At 38.0% G+C, this 23,378-nt stretch overlaps 1 protein-coding gene across 6 annotated transcripts in view; it reads right to left on the minus strand.

Annotated features, from left to right (window-relative positions):
- Positions 1 to 23,378, minus strand: part of COBL (cordon-bleu WH2 repeat protein) — a 157,306-nt gene that overhangs the window by 23,346 nt on the left and 110,582 nt on the right. For all 6 annotated transcript variants that reach the window (XM_014872280.2, XM_088171397.1, XM_088171406.1 and 3 more), the window contains one exon: positions 2,205 to 2,511. In XM_014872280.2, the coding sequence (XP_014727766.2) occupies positions 2,205 to 2,511 (307 nt within the window). The remainder of the gene's footprint in view (positions 1 to 2,204; positions 2,512 to 23,378) is intronic.

Consider the following 23,378-nt stretch of genomic DNA (forward strand, 5'->3'; position numbering starts at 1 on the left):
AACATTTTAAAAGATATCACTCTCAGCATCACTGTTGTGTCAGTCTAAGTGGTTGCTGACATAAGATTAAAATACATCACAAATGTTAAGTTTTTGCTATATCCCTAAGCTGATCTGGAGCAATTTTGCTGTCCCTAAAAAATAAATAGCATTTATGTAAAATAACTGCATTCCCCAAAGAACAATAACTTTCCCATTTCAGTCCCAAAACACTGTTTTTAAATTACAGATATATTAGATAAATACAGAATATTTAGAATTATAAACATACAGAAAAAAAAAAGCAAGCTGGAAGGCTAGCCCAATTTCCTGCCCCAAGCAGGGCTAATTTCAAAGCCAGAACAGTGCCCCAGCCCCCTCAGTGGCTCTCCATTGGACCCTGTCCAGTTTTCCAGTCTCTCTCTTGAACTGGGGGCCCAAGACAGGACACTGCAGCACCTTCCTGACTGCAATGGGCAGTGCAGCACCCTATCCTCCCAGCTTCCACTCCTTTGGCTCAGCAAGACCCCTGGACTCAAGTCCTGCAGGACAGCTTATGAAACATCCCACTGTCTCTTCTCTGTGCACTCTTTCCATCTAGTAAAAATTGTGTGTGTTTGTGCAGCAGAGGTAAATCCAAATGCCATGAACAGAATACGTATCTTTGGCTGAGGTGAACGATGAAGGGAATACTGACTGTCAAGAGGGAGTGTGCCACAATGACCTGTGGTTAATCTTTTATTTGATCAAAAAACCAGAAAAAGATCCCCCCCAAACTGTAGCTGATTAGTATTGTTATTACAGGGCTTTGCTTTGATGCCTTTGGTCAACAAAATGCTAACTTCTTCGTCCCACACTGAACATGCATGTGTGTTTTTCAAGAAAATCCCTTTAGATCCTGCATTTTGAAGAAAGTTGGGATAGCATATTTACCTCAAAAGGACCAATCCAAGTCTACTGAAATTAATGGGTTGCTTTTTTGGATCAGGTCTGGAATGTTAATTGCAGTTACTATACCAACCTATCTAATCCTTCCAATAGAATCTGCATGAGGACCTAAGATGCTGCAAAAGGAAAAATCACAAGAAAAATGTAGTGTTGAGCAAGTATCTCAGTGAGGCTTGACCGTGTCCCCATTGATACTGATGGATAAAGAAAAACACCAAGATCATTCCAGTAGGTTAAATACTGACTTTGGTCTAATTTATCCCTAAGTTATCACCCACTGCATGATCCAAGATGAAGTTCTCACTCAGAAATGTGTGGATGGAAATAGCTAGGTCATGATACATGCTTTTATGAAGAGGGTACAGATTAGCAGCTGAATGGAAAGAGACCAGAAAGCACAGACTTTGTGTCAACTGAGAATTCAGAGGAATTTCTGGCCCCTGTCCCATGACTCTGCAGCATCATACAGAGCAGATCCCTGTCAGTATTACCAGGCCACCCTCCTTGCTGGAGGCACAGCTTCCTATTTGGCCAGTTTGTATTTGCAAAGTCCTATAAATTTTGGTTTCCCTTTGCAGTCCTGCCACCAACTATGTGAGTTTTGGCAAACAAACAGTGTCAGAGTCATTTGTGCTTGAAGGCAGTTTCTAGTTAAACTCCAGGTTCTTGTATTTTCTTGCAAAAACTTCAGAAAAATGTTTGTTTATGGTAAAAAAAAAAAAAAAAAAAAGGGAAAAGAAGGAAATATGTGGAAAAAACCCCACCCCAAAGTAAAACACCAGTGGAGGTTAGCATTAGGTGAACAGATATATATATATATATATATATATATATGCAAATATTTCCAAACCAATCTCCAAAGTTCACTGCATATAGTCCTTTTCCACCTGGCTTTCGATGACTTGAATTTTCCATTATATGATCTGCATGTCATTTTTCCAGATCAATATACCGTAACATTTTTTAAAAACTTCAGGGGCTATCAGAAGTACAAAATAAACCAAACAGTAACAGAATTATTTCAGACTCCTTGAAGAAATCAACTCTGGAGGGCAGCGGTCTTTTGCAAGAAATGTAACTACAAGTTCAAACAAAAAAGTGACCTTTGCCTGTTGCTACAAGTATGTTGCTCGAGGGGATTTGGCAGTGAGCTTTTCACTGGGAGGAGTCACTTGGCATTGGTACTGGTTTGTGAAAGAGCAGAAGACGGTATAAGTTGGTTTTCTTAAACGAGTCCCTAGCAGGAGGACAAGTGCTGGTGGCAAGTGAATATTTACCTCGGTGGAGCGCTGTCGGGTCCCACGCTGTCGCAGTGAGCGTTCTGGACGGGACACGTCTCCGTGCCACACGCTGCCTCAGCTGGGTCCATGTAGCCATTGACCAGCTTGATGTCTCTCAGCTTCACACTGTCATTTTGTGAATCCAGAGACACAATGTCAGACGGGGAGCTCAAAACACCCGAGTCCTCCGTGGTGTCCTCTGATGCAAAACAGCTGCTTTCCGACGCTGTTTCTTCCACCTCCGAGAGCTCCAGAACCGTGTCATCCACTACATAAACATTATCATGTGCAGACAGCAGGCTCTCTAAATGAAATATAACAAGGAAAGTTAGCTGGAAGTCATCAGTACGTAAATCAGAGCGCTGTGCCTTCGTAATTGGAAAAACCCACATGAAATGTATTAGAAATGTGAGGGAGGGCGCTCAGTATTTGTATATAAGATAAAGAGGATTTGAAAAGTGACAAAAATTATCTCCTTCATTTTTAGAGACGTGGTTTGCTATGTTGGTCCTATGGGGTTTGGGTCTTAGAACTTCCAATACAAATCAGTTTCCTTAATTCTCTGAAGAAACTATTTTCCAGAGAGTTTCTTGAGGAATTAGACTGAAGTTTAAATAATGTGGTTCAAGAAATCACTCCTGTTACTCCTTATGGCAACATTATCTCATTATTTCTCTTCTATTCTATGCCAAACAGATGACATTTCCAATAAGAAGTCAATGTACAGGTAAAAAAGGGCAGCATTCCCTAGTCAGGACACTTAATTGGTAAACTAGATCTACTGCTGGCCCAGTGGGTGTCACTGATTTTATCACTCTTCAATTTTTTTATTTTTCAAAGCATACAAAAATCTCCTAATAAGTGTACAGAAAAGTATACAGTACCATACTTAAAGTAGAAACTCTTCCAATGTTTAGTTATTTATAAAGGAGATCAAGGGATATACCCTTTGCATGTTTCATTCTATGAAAAGCTGCAAATTTTGAGATCAGACACAGTATAATTTTTTGTACCCTGTTTTAGTTTGGTTCCTATGAGCTACCCCTTTTTGTGTTTTTTGGTAAAAAACAATTTTCTCTTAAGAAATGTACTCAATTTCATTTGCAATTATGCCATTAATGGAGAGCTCCCAACCAGGTCAATAATTTCAACGACTGAAATTACTGAGTGATGGAACACAGAATCAAGCCCAAACACTCTTCTCCTGATCAAAAGGAATCAATAAAGACTAATCTAAATGTTTAATTTGGAATTATAAGTGTGCTCCATTCTCTTCTTGAACCTCAGTAAGCAACAGGAAGATTAAACAACAGTTTATGGTCTGATCTTCCAGACACTTGTGGTGGATGGTAATTACATGAGAAGTCCCAGGTCTGCAAATGTGACTAAGATTAAACATACACTTCACTGTATTTTAGGCTCAGAATCAACAACTTTTTGAAGAATACAGGAAGCTATAGCTCAATAAAAATGAACAACAGAGAGAAATACTTCTGAAGTATGCTGTATACTCAAAAGTATTTTCTTTAAGTCAGCGACCTGAAAACAACTTTGTTAAAGAATGTCACAGAAATAATTTTGTCAGAGTATAGCTTAGCAGTGAAGCTTCATGTAAAAGGAGAATAAAAATCAAGCCAACATTCTCCTTGACTGAGGTTACAAGATGCCATTAAGTACTGAAATTGATTTCCGACAGTAGAAGCAATAAAATTCAGAGGGTTACAAATCATGATTAAACTTTTAAGTGCTGTCAAGCATTGATATTAATGATGGAAGATGATCCAAAGACTCTATTGCAACTTTGGTAGCAATGTTACTTGATTTCTTTGACCTTATTTTCTGTAACATTAGTTCTAGATTCTGCGTTTAGTCTCAGAGATTGTTCCATTTTAAAATGGTAATTACAGCAACAAAGTATGTGCCACTGAATGGATTTGAGTATGCTTATCATAGAACTACAGTTAGGAAAACACCAACATGAAGGATAAATATGAATAGTTTGACATTGAACATCAAATGATAAAACCCCACAAAAAACTGACAATGAACAAACAGGTACAAGTATGTGGCTTATTGGCTTTTAGACAAAGAAAAAAGCGCCCAGTAACAAACATTAATAAAAGTTACAATATGTTAAAACCAGGACAAAGTAGGGTAACAAAGAAATCAATTTATAGAGTGGAAGTTGAAGAGCACACAGGAAGATTTTGAAGTAATGCACAATGCAGTATATATACTTGATGCAAAGAGACTTCTTTGTAATACATGACAAATCTATTGTCACATGGATGCCATAAATGACCTCCACCCTGTAGTTGGCGCAGCAATTTATAGCCAAGTACCTACTTCCAGATCCTGACATGAGTGGGGCAGCCTTTCCCTCCCTCGCTGTCTTTCACATTTCCTCATCCTCTTCTTGCCTGCCTGCAACTATTTCCTGCATCTTTCTGCTCAGGGATTTAGATCCTTTTGGTCACAGAGCCCTACTTGCCTACTGCAGTAATAACAACACTCAAGTCTCTCTCTGCTCTGCAGCAGGATCCCTAACCCCAGCCCACTGTCCCCACATGTTGACAAACAAAAGGAAAACCAGTCTCTTATTATCAGAGTCCATGGGTGAATTGATCCCTGTTACGTCTGGATCTTGGCAGCTGAATCACCCAGGCCAGGATAAGAACTTCCTCATTTAACACCAGTCTTATCCTGAAGCATGGAAATACAAATAGACATCTTTCTACTCAATTATTAAATACCCAAAGCTCAAGCAAAACTAAAATGTTCCCCTTTCTTCAAGCCTATCAGTTTGACAAAGTGCTTCCCTATTTTTTATCTTCACCAAGAAGATTCATGAATTTTTAACATAGTTAATGCATGGCACTGAACAGAGTTATTGGCTGAGACAAACCACTTTGATTGCCACTACTACTTGTCTGAACGTGAGAGCACACATATAAAACACGACTGTGATGGTTCTGTCATGTTAACAACCTTGTTTCAGCTAAGAGCAGCACTAAAACACCCCTGTTTCAAATTTGAGCCATTCTTGGATGGATTAAGTAAGAACTATTCTTCCTCCTACATGCTTGATTAAGTCTTCACTGGTGCAAACTGAAGATAGGATGGGCATTACTGGGTAATGACACATGACATGAAGAAAGGCTACCTCAACATTACTGAGAGGTCTTGTCTTCAGGAGACAGAAAATACTTTATAAAATTTTCTAATTCTACAAGGAGAACAGGGTAACATTTAGTAGTAGATGTGATTCTGCCTTGCAATTTTTGCATTTTTTTTCTCTAAGGGGATGACATGCAGAAAACCACCCCACAGTAACATAGTATGACCTCGCTACTGAGGTTTTTTTGTTGGTTGAATAAAGAAAAATCATAACCTTTTCTTCTCTTTCCTCTGTCATAACACTAAGACAAATTCAGGCTCTGAGCCTCACAACCTCATGCAGACATATCCAGATTAAAAGAGAGTATTCAGTGAGTAGTTCGGGACTGAACACACGAATAACAATTGCCACAGATGAAATAGTATTGAAAGATTTCTAGGCAGAAGGCTGAGTTTTCAAATATGTAACAGTTTTCAGTGATCCCATTCACTGGCATCAGGTGGGGTGGGATATTGAAAAGCGTGTAGAAGTTGGTCCACGGTCTCCAAGCTATCCTAAAATCTCATCTCACCCCAACATGAAACTGGAGAGAGTCCTTCAAAGCCTTGTGTTGCTGCTTACCTATGTCCTGCTTCAGGCTGCAGACGCTGCTAAGCCCACAGGAGTGCAGTACCAGGGATCTCCCCACATTCACAGCAGCAGCACCAGCAGCAGCAGCAGGGCTGTGGCTGCACAATTAGGTCAGCCACAAGTGACAAAGGCTTTCTTGCAGAGGGGGACGTCTGTTTGCAAGAATGTTGCCCGTGATCATCAAGAGGGAAAGAGGAGAGTAGCTCATGAGTAAAGAATGTGAGCTTCTTGTTTAACACAAAAGAGATCTTGTTGCTTTAATCTCGATAGCCTGTAAGTAATTAGGAAAACACTGAACTCTGAGTTTAGAGGAGTCATATCTGCACTCGTGCAGTTTGATATTGCATATATGTACACATTACTCATCCAGAACGCCAATGATGGGGAGACAGATAAACCTCACCTGGTTTAAATGCAAATCAGCACTTTTCAGAAATGAAGATTTAATTCAATATGTGAAGACTTCAGTGGGTAAAATACTCACTACTTTGATTACTACTATGAAAATAACCACCACTGAATTTGAATTAGTTTAGAATTGGACCTAAGTGTTCAAAAGATGCCTACCCCACCTGGACTTACAAAATCAGTCACCAAAGCCCAAGTCATCACTCCTTCTGAGTCCAATGGATGTAAATCCTAACTGTTCAGGAAGTGCTGCGACCTTCTGGTTTTACAGCACTGCTGATGTTTTGTTATTACATTCAATAAAGGACAGACAGAAGATCTAAGAGTTGATTCAACCCTTACCTGATAAGTAACCTGAACTTCACAATCTTTTCAGAGATGCATAATTTCTCTAACTCATTTAATTCTTGCTAAGAGGTTGGTAATTGTTTTACAATTTCTTTTATAATTTCTTCCATTGCCAAAGAAATTTCTTTTCATGGACTAAAATTGCTTTGCTATAGTTCAAGTGGTCTATTATAATGAAGCTGTAAAAAATTACCACAAACTTCATGATGTTAAAGAATATTAATTCTTATAATGATCCCCAAATTAGAACATAATTCTTTCGCTGACAGTGCTTAAAACTTCTAGCAAGAGAAAGAAACATTGCTCTAATTATTTGTCCTGGCAGTAAAAAGTTGAGACCATCAAAAAAGATGTGCATTTTTTTACATGTGCTTGGAAGAGGGCTGATGAAAGAAACAGGAAAATAAAACATTTGTTATGGCAATTATTTACAGAGAGTATGAAAATGGAAAACACAGGATTAGCTTAAGGGTTTTCACACAGGTACAATGTGTTCTTGTTATATTTTACTCATTTTGCTCACAGATCAGAAAACTGTATGTAGAGATGAGTGTTAAAGATCACCCAGTGAGCATTAAAGCAGTAGACAGAATGGATGGTCTTCTCCCTATCATAATGAAAATTATATTAAATCAGCATGCTTCTAAGCACATTTGAACGTACATGCATACTTTCTTCTAAAAAAAAATCAAAGAAACAAAGAGAAAATAAATGACCACTGCTATACTTTAACAATAGTATTAGAGGAGTGGGATCAACTCCAAGGCACTCCTCTCCCAACTTCTGGAACGGCCTTGCAGAAATTCATAAAGAGGCCAGGAAATACTGAGCTGAGATACCATGCTCTGCAGCTGCAGCCCTCCTCCAAAATGAGGATGTAGAGCAGCTTAATGTTGGCTTAGTTTATTTAGGTCACTGAATCACAGAACAGTTTCATTTGTAAAGAACCTCTGGAGGTCACCTAGTTCAATGTCCTCCTCAAAGTAAGGCTATCTTCCAGCTTTGACAAAGTAGCTCAGGGCCTTGAACAGCTTAGCTTTGAAAATCTCCAAGCATGAAGACCCAACAGCCTCTCTGGAAAAAATCATGAATCATTCCCTGGGCAGCGTCTAATGCTTCTCCCACTTAAGAACATTATTTTAATGTCAACTTAAAAAATTCTAGCTGCAACTTGTCACTTTTGCAGTCTTATCTTTTTGCAGCAAATCTCAGAAAAGAGTCTGTCTCAGTCTTTTCTCTTCCTTTAGATGCAAGACAGCATTCAAATTCTCCTTACCCCTCACTTCTGCAGCCCTGGTGCCTCAGCACCTTAATGTACATCCTTGATGCTTCCTGCTAGACTCTGCTGCCTCTGCTCTGGTGTGTCAGTATCTTGTTACACAGAACTCAAAACAGGACTCACTTTTGGACAATGGACTCACATGTGGCTTCATGGTATCCAAGTAAAGGGAATAATCATTTCCTGTGATCGGCTGGCTGGGCTCTTGCTAGTGCAACCCAGCCTGTGGTTAGTGCTTCATCACTGCAAGGGCACGTTGCTGACTCACACAGCCCTGCATGTGACTTCCAGTCTCACATAATGAGATATTTTCAGTCTCCTTCCTAGTCTTATGCCCCATCCTCATGTTTTCCAATAGGCTCTTTAACTGAAGTCATTCTCACTGCAAACCCTACAAACAGAGGTAAATCCATTCCTTTACACGCTAGCCAATAACAAAAATTAAAAGACTCACAAAGGACATGTCTCACCAGACATATCATCAGAAAAGTGCAAATGTTATTGGTTACACCCTGTGAATCTTCAGTATTTCCAAAGTCAATCCCAAACTAATGACAGTTAATCTAGCTACCTAGGTCTAGTCTCCTATGCTTGAAAAATAAATTCAATGTGGACTCAGTTAACCTGCCTTATGAATTTGAGGTAGTTAAGCACTTCCCTTAGGGTTAAACTTGTCTGTTGTTAGTTGATATCACAACAGAAAAGTATTGTAACTTTCACAAAAGCTTTTTTGGCAATGGAGTTTCCTACACCAAAGGCAATACAAGATAGGATCAAGCCAGGGAATGAGAACTGAAAAGTGTTCCAGTCTCTCCATTGTTTTTTTCCATGTACAAGCAGCTGTGAAGATCTGTGCACTAATGTTTGCTTTTCCTTTCAAACATATTCTGAAAATGATTGTGAAGACTCTCTCTCTCAAAACAACACTACCTAAAATCCCTGCTGGCTCTTGAAAGATTCAGAGGAAGTTACACCTGCAAATAAATGTCTGCTACTCTCTCCCATTTCAGACCTTTATTTTTACCACCTGCCAAACAAGCAAAGAAAAATTTCTGAACTATGCAGCACAGACTTTCAGACAGGGGAAAATCAACATATTGGACTTTATTATTCCTATTTCTTTCCCACAATCCTTTCTTCATTGACTGAAAAAGACTCTCTGACCCCTGCAAAGCCCATTTGACCTAGAATGCTGTTGCTATTGCTGAACTGCTTTTCATCCTCTCCTTTTTGGCACCCTCTTGAACCCACTAGCTCCTTGCTTTTATAAAAGCCTTGTTTGGACTCTCTGACAACTCTACATCATAGCCAGTAACTAGCCTTCCTTATTCAAAGGGATCAGATGTCATAAAAGAGACACAAAGAGTAAAATGCTCTTTGACAGGAAAAGGATCATGTGTCAAAGTAGATCTTTCCTTGATTAACCAGAGAACATTGTCACTTAGCTTTGGGAAGGACAGAGTTTAGAAAATGAATCAGTGGCGTGAGTTGCTAATTTCCTTTTTTACACAATGAAATATGATGAGGAGAGTTTCACAACAGTTCCTGGTGTTCACTTTCTGAGGTTAACAGCAAGCTAGAATGATTCACAAGGTGATTTCAGGGCTCTAGATGGTCCCTTGCTTCAGGTGAGGAGAGGGGAAGGGTGCCTAATCTGTGCAGTTCAAAAAGACTACCAACAAGCAGACAACGTAGGTTAGAGGAGGAAGATAACACAGAAACATATTTAAGAGCAATTATAGATAATTTCGAACTCGCACTTCATAAATCACCGCATATAACACTGGCAACATGCTGTGTTAAATAACAGGGCTCTTTGGGGGGTGTTTGCAGGACAGGAAAATCTAGATCTAAAACCAGAGACTGCCCAGTATAATGAGTCTGGTGAAGAAATAACCCATTCTCCCAATTTTTCTGGGAATTATTAGTCTTAAGTGATCGATTTGGGCAATCTACATCCTTTCCAGAGGTGGTCAGCTTTCAATGAAGCACGCTGCAGCATCTAAACAAATGGACTGTGAAGGTGATTTTCATGAGCTACCTTAGAGAACACACTCTATAAAATTGCTTGAAAAGCATATGCAGTGTAATGATTAAAACCAGAAATGATTAGTGTACCTATGCAATAAAACAATGTTTTACTAGGTGATTTTTAAGACCATAGAAAAAAGGGCATTTGCTCAACTTTTCTTTTTAAACTTGGCTATCTTTTTACCCTTGTGCACTCTGCATCAATTCATTCTCTTCCTCAGTTTGTTAACAATTCCATAAAATCTCTACTGCAGTTTTGTATTTATAGCATCATCCACAGGAGAAAAACATAAAACACCTTTGCATTGTAATTATCCTTTCCTTCCCCAGTAACTGGCTGCCAGCAAACTCAGCAAAGAAGAGACACAAAAACCCAACCCTAAACTGAGCACACATACACATATGTACGGGCACCCTTGTGGGATTTAAGAGCTCTTTCCATAGTACACAGACACCACTCTACTCACAGTTGTGTATTTATTTCTAATTAAAAGTGATTTAAAACTTAGGAAGGGTGAAAGAGAATCAGGTCAATCTGTAATAACCTATTACTGAAACCATTAGGCATTATACACATACAAATAATAAAAAAAATTCAAACAGCTGCCTTCTAACTTTGTGGACAAAGTATACTTGTATATTGTCTTGGGCACAGAATCACTTCCACTGAGAACTGCTGCACAACCGAGAAAAAACTTTCCTATCAACACAGACTTACTAGGAAACAATGGCAACAAATACTGGTTTTGCTTAATACCAAAAGCTAATAGTGAACTATAGGCTGGAGTGATGATTAACAAAATGGGATTTAATCTCGCAGAACCCTCCAGCTCCCCCATCAGTGCACCCATCATTTTCCCTTACATCTCTTTCTCTTTCTATAGAATAGTACCTTAGTATGATCTGAAGTCAGGCAGAGCCCTGAGAAAATTGTTTTGTGAACAAACTACCCAACTTACAATTAAAATAGCACAAAACTACTCCATTTAACTAGCCAAGACATACTGCAGCCAAACCACCAATAATGTAAATACCTACACAGATTTTCAAGAGCTAGCTACAAATTTAGATATGAAAACATTTTCATACACATCCATAGTATAAAGACACACAACTCTACTCTGACCTCTTTTGATGTAGATTAACTGACTCCTCTTGGACCTCCTGATCAGTAGAATACGTGCTTCCGTCTCCAAGAGGCTTTTCAATAAACTTGGGCTAGTGGTTTACTCTGGCAATTATATTTTCAGAAATATTTTAACCATGTTTCTTTTCTGAGTTATAACACATTTTACTGCACATACACACTAGATTACTCTGTTATCATACTTCTCAGAACTGTAAGATATCCAATTATGTCAGTAAAAGTATATACCCAGTGAGACACCACTTTGAGTACGTGAACACTTCTTGTCACTAAAACAGTCTGCCTTCTGAAACTGCCCAGTAAAGAAAATATTATTCTTGGAGAGAAGAAAACTCAGGGTTGGAGCACACACAGTACCTCCCTGAAGTTCTTGTGTGATACCCTCCACAAGGGCATGTACCGTTTTCAAAGGACATTTCCTAGGCTCTTTGAAGACCAGACTCTTGTGCTCGGATGAGGGCAACCCAGGAGAGTGCATCTCCACCTAAAACACTGCCAGGCACCCCTGGAGCTAAACTAGCAGGAAACAGGCACACACATGCTGCAGAGACCCGTAAGGTCAAGTGGTTCTATGGAATTATAGCAAAAGACAGACTTATTTTTCAGTGACACAGACATAGCCAATCAACCACAGCACAGGACAAGAATCAAATGCAGGGAGGTATTGTGAGTCCAGAGGAGGGCCATGAAGATGATCAGAAGGCTGGAGCACCACTCCAGTGGAGACAGGCTTAAAAAGCTGGGTTTGTTCAGCCTGGAGCAGAGAAGGCTCTGGGCAGACCTCATGGTATCTTTCAGCTCCTTGAAAAGGGCCTTACAAGAGAGCTGGAGAGGGATTCTTCACAAGGGCATGTCGTGATAGGATAAGGGGGAATGACTTTAAACTGGAAGAAGGTGGGTTTAGATTAGACATTGGGAAGAAATTCTTCATCTGACATTGCAACAGGTTGTCCAGAGAAGTTAAGGATGCCCCATCCCTTGAAGCATTCAACAACAGGTTGGATGAGGCTTTGAGCAACCTGCTCTAATAGAATGTATCCCTGCCCATAGCAGGGGTGTTCGGCTATAGATAAACTTTAAGGTCCCTTCCAATCCAAACCATTTTATTGTTCTTTGATACTATGACCTCCACACACTAACCATGAAGTTATTTCTTCCAGCAGCACACACTGAACCTCTCCCTGGGAGCCTAGTAAGAAGGGGAATTCTGGACAAGTAGAGAACAAAGTTCTCACAGAAGAGCACTCCTCTCATGCCACCACTCCTCTTTGGCAGCAGATGGACTACATCAGATTATTTCAGACATAAGCAGAGATAGAAATACTTAAGTCAGAGCTGAATTTGGCCTGCTCTTCCACAGTCCTTGTGTGAAGTCAATTATCTCATCAATCATGCTTTGCCCTGGGGCTCTCTTTCCCTATTAACTTGAAGAAATGCAAACATGCAAGAGCAGTAACTGGATGTTACGCTTTGTACTGATTTGTGGATAGTAAAATGTTAATGGCAGTGCCATCTCCGGTGCTCTGGTGAACAATAGCCTGATGCAAGAAATGGGTCACCATCTGAACACCCACTTGGAAAAAATTTTCCCCTTTCATATTACATGCTGTTAGTGTCAGATCCTGCTTCCACTGCAGCAGTTAGGCTCTGCCCCTGACTTCAACAGCAGCAGGATCAGACCATTTACTGATTAAAATGCAAAGCTGCAGATATCTCCTGCATGGGATGAATCCCCACAGGGAAAATTTGTCTGCATTTTTATTCATGTGAAGCATTTTAAGGCTTTCATTTACACAGTTCATTCAATAATAATGTGCATGCTGTATAATGGGGTACCTGATTAAGCATGCTTAAGTGCTTTGCTGGAGCAGGGCCATTTCTAGAATTTGAAGGTTTGCTATGATCATACCCTCAAAATAGGCAAGCTAGTTTGGGGAATTTTTCACCTGAGTTAATGGGCTTAAATAGGATCAGCATAAAAGGGGGAAATTTGGAAATGCCTTTGAGTTTCTTTCTTTTTGCATCAGTTCCTCCTCAAATTAGGTTGAGAAGGTCACCCTATTGTCAGTTTTAAGCTTGTCTATGAAACCCTCCAGTAGCTTTTAAACTGGCTACCAGCTTCTCCTGAATGAGTCAGGAAGAATAACAGTCTGAAGTTCAGTTACAAAAGTTTAATGAAGAGGTAGAAGGACAGAGCACAGAGACTTTCTTCATATATGTGTTGACATAAAAGCCCATTTTCTATTATCTACTAGGGATACTTGAGGGAAGGATGCTATGAACAATAGCAACACTTCATCCCCAAATGCAATGGGGTTTAGATATCAGAGAACTCAGTCACTAATACAGAAGTTCAAAAGAAATGCTTAAGGAATTACTTGATGAAGTCTGGGTGAAGAAAATACACAAACAAAGTAGAAAAAAGAAAGGAGGAATTCTCAAATCTTTTTGGTTCTGAAAAGCAAGAATCTCAAGTTCCTGGGATTTTAATCCCCACCTATTTTTCCCCTTTTTATTCATTATTATCCTCTCTCTTTCCTGTTCTTATCCCTAATTGAAAAAAATCAAAAAGACTATTAAAACAACAAAAAAGGCACCTTCTCTATTAAACTCATAAAAACCAGATTTTTTTTTCCTAATACCATTACCTAAGAAATGTGTTTGGAAAATTTTTTAGCAGGTGTGACTAGCCACTGTTGCACTTTGTACAGTACAGTTTGTCCAGTAATGCTCAAACATTACCTTAATTCTCCTGATTGCTCATAATTTCAGCGTGGTGTTATAAAACTCTCCGCTCACCTTAGAGTGGCCCCTATCAAACCAGCACAGAATCAAGCTGGTGGTTTGTTATTACTCTTCCCATTACAGCATGAAAGTTTAAAGAGTTCTGTCTCAATTGCTTTCAGCCTGCTAATTTTCTCACAGGCCCTAATTTAAGTCTGTGGAAAAAACCACAAGGAGTTTCCCTGTGCAAGGATTTTTTGTGAAAAAGAAAGCAATCGATACATTGCCAAAGCCTCGTACTATGAACAGTGGCATGTATTTATAATGTACTCTGAAAGTGAAGAAAAGACTTTCTAGTACAGTCTGTGTCCTTTGTAAGAGCAGACTGAAGACAAATGGTTTTATTTCAGGAACATCTGAATCCCATTGATTAGCATGATGAATACAGAACAGGAAAGTTGCCAGGTACAGAGGAAGCTGGGCATGTCCACAAGGGAGTGGAACAAATAAGCAAATTACAGTATATGTTTTTTTTGTTTTTTTTTTTTTTTGGGGGGGGGGGTTTGTGTGTTTTTTTGTTTGTTTGGTTGGTTTGGTTTTTTTACCTAAATGTTTTCATTTGGAAAACTTGGACACTTAAACCTCTAAGTTTCTTTAACTGACTAGTCAGTTAATCAGCATGTTCTAATTGTCTGGAGGCAAGCAGAGAAGGGTTTTAGAAGTGAAAAATTACAGATTTAAACAGTAATTAATCAATAAAATATTCACATAAATCGTATTTAATTGTAATAGGATCTCTTTTGGAGAAAAAAAAAATCTTATTTTTAGGGAGAACAGGCGTAAGTTTTACCTAGTAAAAAAAGTTGTGTCACTCCCAAGCATTAATTTAACACGTGTGAGACTAGGAGTACCCAAAAAGGGTTTTAGAACAAAACCAAAATACCAATGCATTCACACAGTAGACCCCAAAGTGTCATCTACTTCCAACGACACTAGGAAGTTATATAGGGTGGCCTTTCTACAGTCCTTGGCAATCCACTGTGAGGCTTTCTGGAGAACAAGTCTGTAAGAGTTTGTTTGCCTTCCAAAATGCTCCATCTCTTAAGAGTGAAAGTTAAGTAAAAGCTCTTATCTTGAACTTAAAGCCAGTAATTATTTTTTCCTACAGTCTTTATAATTTTTATAAAATGTAACATAATTCGTATGTTTCAAGAACTGAAAATTGAAACTTGACTTATGTTTTATAACTTAAGTTTTAAAAATTGAAAATCGAAAATTTACTGTTTCATCCATAGACACACCTTAAAAAATAGATCTCTTGCATGTTTCCACATAGTTTAGAAAAAAATGTTGAAACTATTTCCTCATTAAGTTTTATGCTTTTACAAACTGTAAAAATATTTTCCTTTTAGTTTTTACCTTCCTGTCAAGTGAAAAAAATTGAGAAAAAAAAACATGGAAGAGAAAAGAAAAATGCTTACCTACATGTTTTAAAATCAGAAAATAATAATAATAATATTTTTTATTAGATGCTTTAAGTGGAAAAACTATCTGTTTTGTTTGCTCTAACAAGCAAGCAGATTATCCCCTACCAGTCTTTCATTGTTTATGAGAGGGCACCATATATTTAACAACTTTATTTTCACCTTTTAATCACTATATTCTTAAAAGAAAAAATTGTATTTGTCTGTCATAGTCCTCCTTTCTTGTTCTTTCCTCCATCTTCTTTTGTTTTAGGTCTTTGTCTTCCATTACACCTCACCTTTGCTTATGCTAGTAGGTTAGAAAGTAATTATTTTACCCATGCCAGAGACCAATTATGGAATCCACAAAAGGAGCTGACAAAAGAGAAGCTGTCTCTGCTCTCAGCCTTTCGCTCCCTCATGCCCGAAAACCCAGAAGTGAATGTGCATGGCCAGAACTCTCAAGTTCTTAGAAGAAAGCAGGCAGGCATTTTAGTCAGTTTACTGACTTAGAAGTGGTACCAGGAAAAGCTGAGTCTGAGCATCTCTAAGGATGGAAAAGTACTTTGGTATTAGAATCACCACGCACCTGGAACAGAGAAAAATTTTCAACAGTTTGTTTACTGCAGTTCCATGAGCATTGCCTGCATTTGAATCAGAAGGATCTTGCTCTATAAGTGCCACTTAAAGCACCAACCTTCCAGTTTGATTTGGCCCATACCTTATGTGCAAACCTGGCATAACTTCAAATTCACACCCAGGATGAAAGTGCTCACACACACACTTGCACCACATGCACGTATTTGGTTGAACACAGATGTTTAGCCCAACAGAATAAGCTGTTCCATGTGTATGGCTCTGAAGACTTCCTCACATTCCACCATTCAAGGGCAGCAGAATATGTCTAAGATGCCACTGAGTTATTAAAGGTACAGCTCCTGTAGTTAAAACTGCTCTTCTTTTGATGAAGGAAGAGGACAACAGAGAATTTGGTTTCACTTGGAAGAAACATTCACAGCTTATCCACAGACCACTTGGATTGCAAAGCTGGTCTGCAAGGGAATTAAGAGGAGACGAGAAATGTGTTCATATTTAGTCAGGATGGGAAAAGGGAAGCTCTGGTTTATTCCACACTACATGAAATAGGCAAGTAGACAGTTAAAAATCTAATCTACCTGGAAATGTGTCTAGAAAGACTAATTGATTCACTGGGGTCCAGTCCCATACTTATGTAAACAGAAAATATTTCCTTCGATTGTTCAAATTGATTGTGCTCCCTTACAGTCAGACCAACTTCTGGCTCAAAGTCTGTAAAATCACAACTTTTATTTCCAATACAGGCAGGCAGCATAGTGTAGGGGAATGTAAGGGAATAAGAAATTACCCCCACTTTCCAACCAGTATTTGTACCGAGGACTCAGTCTCCTTCCTTAGAACTTTCTCAAGGCATGAGAAAATGAAGCAGATCTGGTGACCCAAATTTACTATTTTCTTATTAGAAGTGAACAGAAAAAAAAAATCTTTCATGTTCAAGGTACATTCAAGGAATACAAAGGACTCAATAGTTGATACCTATTCAGTATGTTGCCAGTTTTTAGAGTCATTCATTCTTTCTTTGGACTTGATGCTTTCAACAATCATTTACCACGAGTAAATGGTGCCAGAACACTACACAAGAAAATGCAATAAAAAAGCAGGGAATTCTTGCAGGGAAGTATACAAGATCACCTTTCCCCTTATCCACCTCAGCAAAAATCAGCATTTATTACCTCTAAGCTCTTCTGGATGAACAAAGAATTAATTATGTCACTTTTTGTTTTGTCAACTTCTTATGAATTTTAACAGCAGACTTCTCTAGCCACAGAGCTGTTATAGCAGAAGCTTATGAATAAGAAGTGTAAACAGAGACAGAAATTTTGTTTCACTGTGTTTGAGGGGGGAAGTCCATAGTTTTACAATGACATCAATAAACAACATGGCTGTAATTTTCGAGGGATGGAATAAGTTCCATTCTGTCTTCTAAAATAACATGTATTTTTGTATGGAACGTTAAATGGTGCCTACTGCATGAACTAAATATATATTGAGACTCATGGTAGTGACTGGAAGCCAAGCTCAGAAGACAAAACTGCTGTTATACATACACACACAGAGCCCAGCTCTCAAAAAGAAGCACTTTTATACTGGGACAGAACAATAACGAAGGCTTAAACTGGCTGTAAACATAAATGATGAGGGTATGAGAATCACGACCACAGAGTCGAGTTCAAAAAAGAAGAATAAAGGGACAGATGATGGGCATATGATGGATTGGATGGCCATATGTTCAATAAACAAATCCATCATAAGTTTTTGCAACTCATCATACAATTTGAACTAGATGATTTCTCTACCAGTCATTCTCCCTTGGCACTTACTGGAGCACTCTAGAGACCACAGACAGCTTTAAATAATTCTAGCTGAAAAACAACAAGAAGAGAAATATTTCCTTTTTCCATTTATTTAGAATATTTTTCTCCAAATTTACCTGCTCAGAATAATTTTCAGTGCTAGACCAGTAGCACATTTTCTGAAGATAAAAATGGAATGAGTTCAAAGTTTAATATTATTCTACAGACTTGTCACTAGAAAAGGAAAAAAAAATCCATCTGCCCTGTGAGAAAGACAACATTCATTTCCATCCTCAAAGATTCCAACTGTAAGAAAAAAATCCAAAAGTATTATATGCAGAAAAGATATTTAAGGATGTTTTGAAAATCAGAGATTTTAGTCTCTAAGTGACTGAATTGCTGGTAATGAAGTAATTTGTCTGTGGAAGAAGATGGATATTAAACTGATCTGGTCATGATTTTAGAATTCTAAGACTCAAGCTGACAAGATCCTAGCAGAACACAGTCTTTCTATACTGGCACTAAACGTGACTTACTCCTATGCACTTACACACGTTTTAAGCACATATACCAAACATATGCACTAACTACCACATTTTGGACACAGCTGCTAGAGATACAAGGCAATAGATATGCAATATAATAGCCAACTCTATATGCCACCATATTTGAGAAAGCTTAGAGTAAAAATTTGAGCTTGCATCTGGAAGAGCTGTCACAGTGGCATCACCTAAAAATGTAATTTTATCTTCATTTTCTTTTATGTGATGAAACTGATTTTTAAAAAATCTAGAAACAAAATTATTTTTTTATTTTCAGTTGCAGAAAAACATCTAACAAAACTACTCCAAAAACTAAAACTTGAAAAACTTTGTGTAAGTGTGGGATCTATCAGGTTGAAATTCACTTTTAATGTTACTTTTTCTTGCTCTCCTACTGTGAATCTGGGACAACACCGGCTCCCTCTGGCGGCCAACGTACAAAAGGATTTCAGTAAAATCTTGTGCGCCACCAAGCTTGATCTGTTTTTAGTTCGCTGGATTTCGTATGGGTTGAGAACATTCATCAGAATAGGTTTAATCATAAATTATACATCTGTCCTTATTCCCTAAGTGCACTGAATGCCACTGACATTGGAGTTGTAAGACAGGAATTTGTTTTGATTTATAAGTTATCTAGGCATTTATTTGTTCTTCAGAAAGGGCTCAGTGATATTTTACTTTTTTTATTCTGATTGCTTATTTGATTTTCACCCCAGATATCTTAACATGAAGGACAGCATTTGTACAAGGCTATTTGGTAGTGCAGATAAATGCTGGGTATATTAAATGTGTTTCTTACTAAGTCTGGTATTAGCATTTTAGTGAAAAGTTTATTGTAGTGATCAATTTGTAATTAACTTCTCCATGTCATTCTCACTACACCTCCAATGTCTCCAAGGTTAACATAAAAGGAATAAAACCAAGTCATATCCTTTCATATCACTGCTGACCTAGGACTCAAAGAGTCCATCAAAGAGAACTAAACTGATACTCCTTCCTGTTACTGAAAATGACAGAAAAACTCATTCTCTTTCAGAAGCCAAGTTGAGGAGCTCTTACAAATCCTGAGCTGAAGCTTGGAACAAACAGGAATTCCCCAGCAGTACCTTAGGGCTGAGCTCATGAACCAAACTTTCAGTGAGTTCTGGTCCTGCAATCACACTTTGCTTAAACAAATCTGTGCACACATGCTATTATGAATTAACAGTTCTGAGACAGAGTATCTGTGCAATTCCACTCAACAGATTTGGATTTTGTGTCATTGAGAGGTTTTTTTTTTTACACTGTATAAAATATTGGGGGGTTTCAAACTATGCTAATGTCATAGTATAACTTCTTGTAACTAGGATGATTTCTTGTAAAGACACAAATATTTCTTCTATTTTTTTTTCAAGTTTTCTTTAATAGTATATATATATATATATATATATATATCTGTAACTTATGAAATCATAATAAACAAATATGAGTGAATATAAGCAATGATCCTTTTTAAATCCTGAAAGGCAAAGCCAGCTAGCTTAAACTGGTCTTTAAAATATTTAACCTAGGAATTTCACAAAAACTGTTAATTCCCTCAAACATATTCTAGAGGTAAATTTTGCATTTTAATTAAAGGTAAATTAAGTTTAAAGAATGAACTTCTTGAGATTTCACTTACAGCTTTTAGGAACTTGAGGAGGCTACCTGAAAAGAAACTGCTTTTCGTAGGAAAGATGTCACCTATGTGGAGAGGGGCCATAGCTGTATCATTTCAAAGCAAGGAGATATTTTCATTAAAAATGTGATTTTACTGAAAACTTGTGCCACCTTTCAGGGAAAATGGTGTCAACGGAAAGAACTGCTTTGACAATACTTTGCACTCAGTATAAAACACTTTGTTTCACCACTTCATTATTTTTACACTAGTTTGAACTCCATGGGCCATGTAACACTGTGGAGTTACAAACAGACTTCAAATAAAGTAATGAGAATGGGTAAATTAGGTTCTTAATCTTTACATTGAGAACACCTACTTTTTTTTTTTTTTGAGAGAAGCCTTACAATTAAACCATTGTCTTGTCTTAAGAAGGTATTACAAAGTACCTGGCAGCTCAGAGAGTTCAAATCCACTACACTTTTATTAGAAGACCCTTAGGGTACTAAGTATACTTTCTAAAGAATCACTTAAAATTACTAACTACATGTCGTATTTGTATTAAAAACTGTCAAACCCCATTTTAGTCATATTTCATATTATCTGTAGGAATGCTTTGCTTTCTTTTTCTCCATTTTGCCTACCTGGATAGGAGTCAAGATTAATACGATTATTTGCTTGAGGGTAAAACAATAATTTTTCATCATTTAAATTAGAGTTATGTATTGCAAGTCACTCATTTAAATAACATGAATGTCTTAAAGCACAGTACATGTGAGGTCAGAATAGTTCTGGGTGTGTGTACCATTACATTACAACTCATAAAGCTTATGTTTGTAGTTCAGGATTATTAAAAATACATGTCTTATGGGTCGTTCTCATGAAGAACTTCCTTTAGCACAAAGAAGTTTTTGCTAAGTACAAACCTATACATGATATTTAATTAGAACTCACTGACTATTCCAAGTGCAAAAAGGAGACTTGTGGAACGAGATGTATCTGTTTGCATCTTTTGTTACAGTAACAGAACACACACTTTGATATCCACAGCATGTCTCCAGCATCAAGATAAAATTACTCATATTAAGCATCAGGATGAAAGCAAAGTAAAGAATATGAATCAGTGCATTTGGTATTGGTTCTTGGTATTCCTTTTAAGCCCCTTGTAGATGCAACAGATCTTCCTGCTTCTTTTTTTTTTCTTCACAGCTTGATTGATAGCCAAGATACAGAAAGAATCTTGCACTTCAACTTAACTAGGCCATGCCCAGTTCTAGTTTTGTTCCAAAGGAACAAAACAGATGCAATAAAAGGAAAATAGAACAAATAGAGACTACAAAATTTTGTAACTAGAGTAACTGAAAGAAAAAACAACAACAACAAAAAAGTTTTTATAAACTTTTCATTAAAACTTTAAACAATATGGAAAGTAAGACACCCTGTCCCAAGAACACACTCTTCTGCAACACCAAATCAAATCATGGCTGAAAATAAAGAGAATCTTTTGGAAAAGAACGACAGATAATCTTTCTGAGGCTGATATATAGATTTATATAACACACCATTCTTTTCTGGAGCATACATCTAACAAATGAGTATGAACCACAGCCAAAAACAATCAATAGTAATTTAAAGAGAATGTGCGAGTTTAAAAAGAAAAGAAGCCAAAATCTCAGTCAAAAAAAAAGGTGGTGGATTTTTTTTTCTTTTTTTCCAGCAGGGGAGGAAGGAAGGTAACAGAAGAATCAGGGTAGCAGAGGCAACAGGAGGTTCAGAAGTATGAAGGTCATAGGAAGAGGTAAGGTCTGTCAGACACGCTTGGAGTATGAAGGGAATGATGCACAACAGTAAACTGTCGGGGGAAAAGAGTAAAAGGATAAAATTATAAGTATTGTGTAGGTCAGTCAGAAGAATGGCTAGCATGCTCAGTAACAGCAAAGAATTAGATGCTCAAAGGAAGTGTAGGTGCACGGGCACATGTCTTAAAATTTGGAATTCCACGGGTGCTCTAACTCCCTGGGTTCATGTATAAGCTAACTCAATCCTAACAGCACAATACTTACTGATAATGCAGTATGTCTATGAATTCTGCTTTACTTGGCCTGAATTTTAATTCTCCAGAAGGAGCAAGATAGATGATGTTGGAGATTCAACTTCATTCTTTAGCCTCAGATAGCCTGAATGAGTAAGAGTAGTGATGGCAATAAAAGCCTTCTAAGCCACACCTGCAGGTGTTCTTGCTTTAAAGACCACCTCTGAGAAAGAAAAGGCTGGGCCACTTGACACATGCCTTATGAAGCAGTGTACCATGATAAGCCAGCAAAACTCCCTGCACAGCAGCCCTCAGTTCTCAATTGATTTAGAGCCACGTGTAAGAGATTGAAGTTTCCTCTGTGTTTCTACCCATTTTTGCTTCAAGCTAACAAAACCCAACTCTTAGATTTAATTTTTTTCAGAGACAGAGCACTTTCTGAAATTTATAAATCAATCAGTTGTCAAGCCCTTACCCAGCGTGAGCCCTGAGCTCACTAGAACTTTATTCAGTGCCAGAGTGAACAACTTAACTTCAGGATCTCACTCTACAGGAAGGTGAATTGTATATTCCTTCCCATAGAACTTTTAATTTCTTATGACATATCTTAATGATAGTTCGTAACTAGCCAAATAAAGGGCTAATGTGGAGTTTCACAGGAATACCGAATTTGCTCTAATGAGCTGGCTGCCATTTCAAGGCAGCATGTTTCAGGTGCTTGTCTAGGTGCAGCAGTCTTTTACTATGTGCATTCTTCACCTCAGGTAAGTAGCACAGAGCTCACCATCCACTCACACGTTTGGAACTTCACAAGCAATGTGACATAACCAAACACCATGCAACAATCTCCATCTCTGCATTCCCAAAGTACAGTCAATCTTAGAATCAGACCATGAGCAATCTGATTAGTAAGAAAAGGAAGAAGAAAGGATCCCATAAACACATCAATTTAAACTGGCACACAACATGCAGCTAAGGTTCTACCAGACCAAATGTTAGAGAAAAGGTCATGTAATTAGAATAAAAAATATTTTAGAGCAAAAACTGTAAGGAACTTTTGTAGCCTTGTTTGTGCAAGAAATTCTTACCATTTGATACAGAAAAGCTCAAGTATCTTACTAAAGGCCATACTCATGAATTACTTAGACTCCACATAAATTTGGAAAACTCAATGAAAAGTGATTGCCACTACTCTCTATGAAATGAAAATCCCTCAACCTATGTCTCCCAGAGCACAAAGAGACAACTGTGTGTTAGGAAAGGAAGGAAGGAAGGAAGGAAGGAAGGAAGGAAGGAAGGAAGGAAGGAAGGAAGGAAGGAAGGAAGGAAGGAAGGAAGGAAGGAAGGAAGGAAGGAAGGAAGGGACAGCAGTCCTTCACAGACTGTGGCAGATCATAAGGAGTGAGAATTTAAACTCCATATG

This window comes from Sturnus vulgaris, chromosome 1 (assembly GCF_052056855.1).
Source record: "Sturnus vulgaris isolate bStuVul1 chromosome 1, bStuVul1.hap1, whole genome shotgun sequence".
NCBI lineage: Eukaryota > Metazoa > Chordata > Aves > Passeriformes > Sturnidae > Sturnus > Sturnus vulgaris.